Source organism: Perognathus longimembris, chromosome 3 (genome assembly GCF_023159225.1).
Source record: "Perognathus longimembris pacificus isolate PPM17 chromosome 3, ASM2315922v1, whole genome shotgun sequence".
In the NCBI taxonomy this organism is placed as follows: domain Eukaryota; kingdom Metazoa; phylum Chordata; class Mammalia; order Rodentia; family Heteromyidae; genus Perognathus; species Perognathus longimembris.
This window is the reverse complement of record NC_063163.1, coordinates 96,332,341-96,334,760: the sequence shown is the minus strand read 5'-3', so window position 1 is coordinate 96,334,760 and position 2,420 is coordinate 96,332,341. Positions and strand designations below refer to the sequence as shown.

Genomic DNA, 2,420 nt, shown 5'->3' with positions numbered 1-2,420 from the left:
TAATGAGACTTCATCTAGACCTGAACATAAAAATAATTCACAACAAGCATCTTTATCTGAATCAAGATCAACTGATAGTCCTATTATTTTGGAGCCCTTGTCTAAATCTGATTATAGAAACAATTCACCACAAATTGTGCCTATTAGTTCCTCAGAGTTACCTTCTTCTTTGGTTACATTCACAAATTCATGGCATCAGCCTGTAAGAGCAACACTTTCAGTAGAAGGTGTGAATGAAAGTCCTTGTGTAGCAAAGCAGCATTCTGCTTCTGAGGTTAGTAGCATGAACCCCCAAATGCCTGGGTTCAGCGATGGACACATAGGGAGATATTCTTCACCTTTGTCTCCTTCAAGTAATTTTCATACAGTGAATCCTCACCGAATTCCACCCTCAAATGGTATTCATGCCTCATTAACCCATCTTCAGACTGGAGCACCTTTTCCAACAGCTTTTCCAAAAGATAGTGTTCATTTCAAGCCTCTGCGTTTAGATCCTGGTAAGGATAATGAATTGGCCAAAACAGACTTTTCAAACCTTGGAAGTCCAGACAAGACCTCTGATCCCAATAAAGGAAATCTGATTGTACTACTTAGCGACTTCTATTATGGACAACATAAAGGAGATGGGCAGTCAAAACAGAAGACTTACACAACTTTTAAATGCCTCAGCTGCTTGAAAGTTCTAAAAAATGTGAAGTTTATGAATCATGTGAAACGCCATTTGGAATTTGAGAAGCAGTGCAGTGACAGCTGGGAAAACCCCACCACCTGCCAGCACTGCCACCGGCAGTTCCCTACTCCCTTCCAGCTAGAGCGGCACGTCGACAACGTGCACACAACCCAGGAGGCACCTACTGTCTGCAAGATCTGCGAGTTGTCATTTGAAACTGATCAGGTTCTCTTAGAGCACATGAAAGATAATCATAAGCCTGGGGAATTGCCCTATGTGTGCCATGTTTGTAACTACAGGTCCTCCATCTTTGCTGATGTGGACACACATTTTAGAAAGTGCCATGCAAACACTAAGAATTTGCTTTGTCCTTTTTGTCTCAAGATTTTCAAAGCTGGAACACCTTATGTGTGTCATTACAGGGGACATTGGGAAAGGAGTGTTCACCGGTGTTCTAAATGTCGGCTGCAGTTTTTAACATTCAAAGAGAAAATGGAGCATAAGACTCGTTATCACCAAATGTTTAAGAAGCCAAAGCAACTGGAAGGATTGCCTCCTGAGACAAAAGTTGTTATTCAAGTGTCCCTGGGACCTGTTCAGCCAGGATCAGAGAAAGTTGCATCCATCACTGTGAGCACAGCTGATTCTGAACCATCTTCTCCCAGTCCTGAAAGTAAAACTTAAGAAAACAAAACATGAACTCCAGTTTCGTTACCCAGAAGCAAATATTCCTATCCAAATAACTCCTTGAGAGGCAAAAAGTACAAATCATACATTATTCAGTAGCACCAAAAATGTGAAACTAGTGATTTACTTGAATTTTTTTTCTTTTAAATTCACAATAATACAGTTTGTTTTATTTTCCAGTGCTGGGTATGAATCTAGAGCCTTGCACATGCTAGGCAAGTGCTCTACCACTGAGCCACATTCCCAGCCTCTGCACTATTGTCTTGATTTAATTTTGAGGTGTTATTTAAGATATATTACTTGATTTTCATGTTAACTGTATGGTTTAATACATGAAAGGTACCCGTATATGTTTGAGGAAAAACCAAAGTGAAAATCTATTTATTTTGTTTTGGTATTTCATGCTCCTCCTAAGCTGGAACACACTCTTGTCTACATAGGGAATTTTTTTAAGAGTTTTTAAAAATATTTTATTTTAGTTTCTACTTTTCAGATTTCATTATTTTTACAGATTTCATTATTAGTGCTAGTCAAACCGGAATGGCTTTGTTATGGCTTAGCCTATTGGCTTATAAACTCCCAGAAGTGCCTCATCTTCGCTGGCATAAAAATCAGTGAGTTCTAAGAGTCCATGTTGGGTTGAGGGAGAAACTGGTATGAGTGGAGATAAGGCACACACAGGTTAGTCAAGGGAAAGCAATGACTCCTTCAGTAAACTGAGGTATAGGCACAAATTCACTCCAGTCTTACAGATCAGGCAGAAGAAGCACGGCCTCACAGTGCCTCTGCCTATTGGAAGAACCTCCAAGGAAGCAAAACCATTCTTGTAAAACGCCTGCTTTGGTGAAGATCCTCTCCAGATATCAGGCCACTGCTGTGTTACCTTAGCTTCCTATTGAAGAAGCAGCAGTAATTAATAGAATGGAAACTGGTGCTAGTGGACTTCCTGTGGAGTGACTAGATATATTTCTGTCCTTTCCCTTTGGCTAGCCACTAGTGGAGAATGAAATGCACTTTTCTTTCTCAGCCACAATGTTAGGTTTTCCTGGGAAAGAAGTCCTGG

The 2,420-nt window shown here is 40.3% G+C and overlaps 1 protein-coding gene across 1 annotated transcript; it reads left to right on the top strand.

The window, feature by feature from the left end:
* Positions 1-278: 278 nt before the first annotated feature.
* On the top strand, positions 279-1,743 carry LOC125349391 (zinc finger protein 280B-like). The gene has a single exon (XM_048343510.1). The coding sequence runs from the start codon at positions 284-286 to the stop codon at positions 1,352-1,354; it is 1,071 nt and encodes a 356-aa protein (XP_048199467.1). The 5' UTR covers positions 279-283; the 3' UTR covers positions 1,355-1,743.
* The last annotated feature ends 677 nt before the right edge of the window (positions 1,744-2,420 follow it).

What these genes read in the sequence shown, in the direction of transcription:
- LOC125349391 (XM_048343510.1), top strand. Translation starts at nt 284, where the DNA reads ATGAACCCCCAAATGCCTGGGTTCAGCGATGGACACATAGGGAGATAT.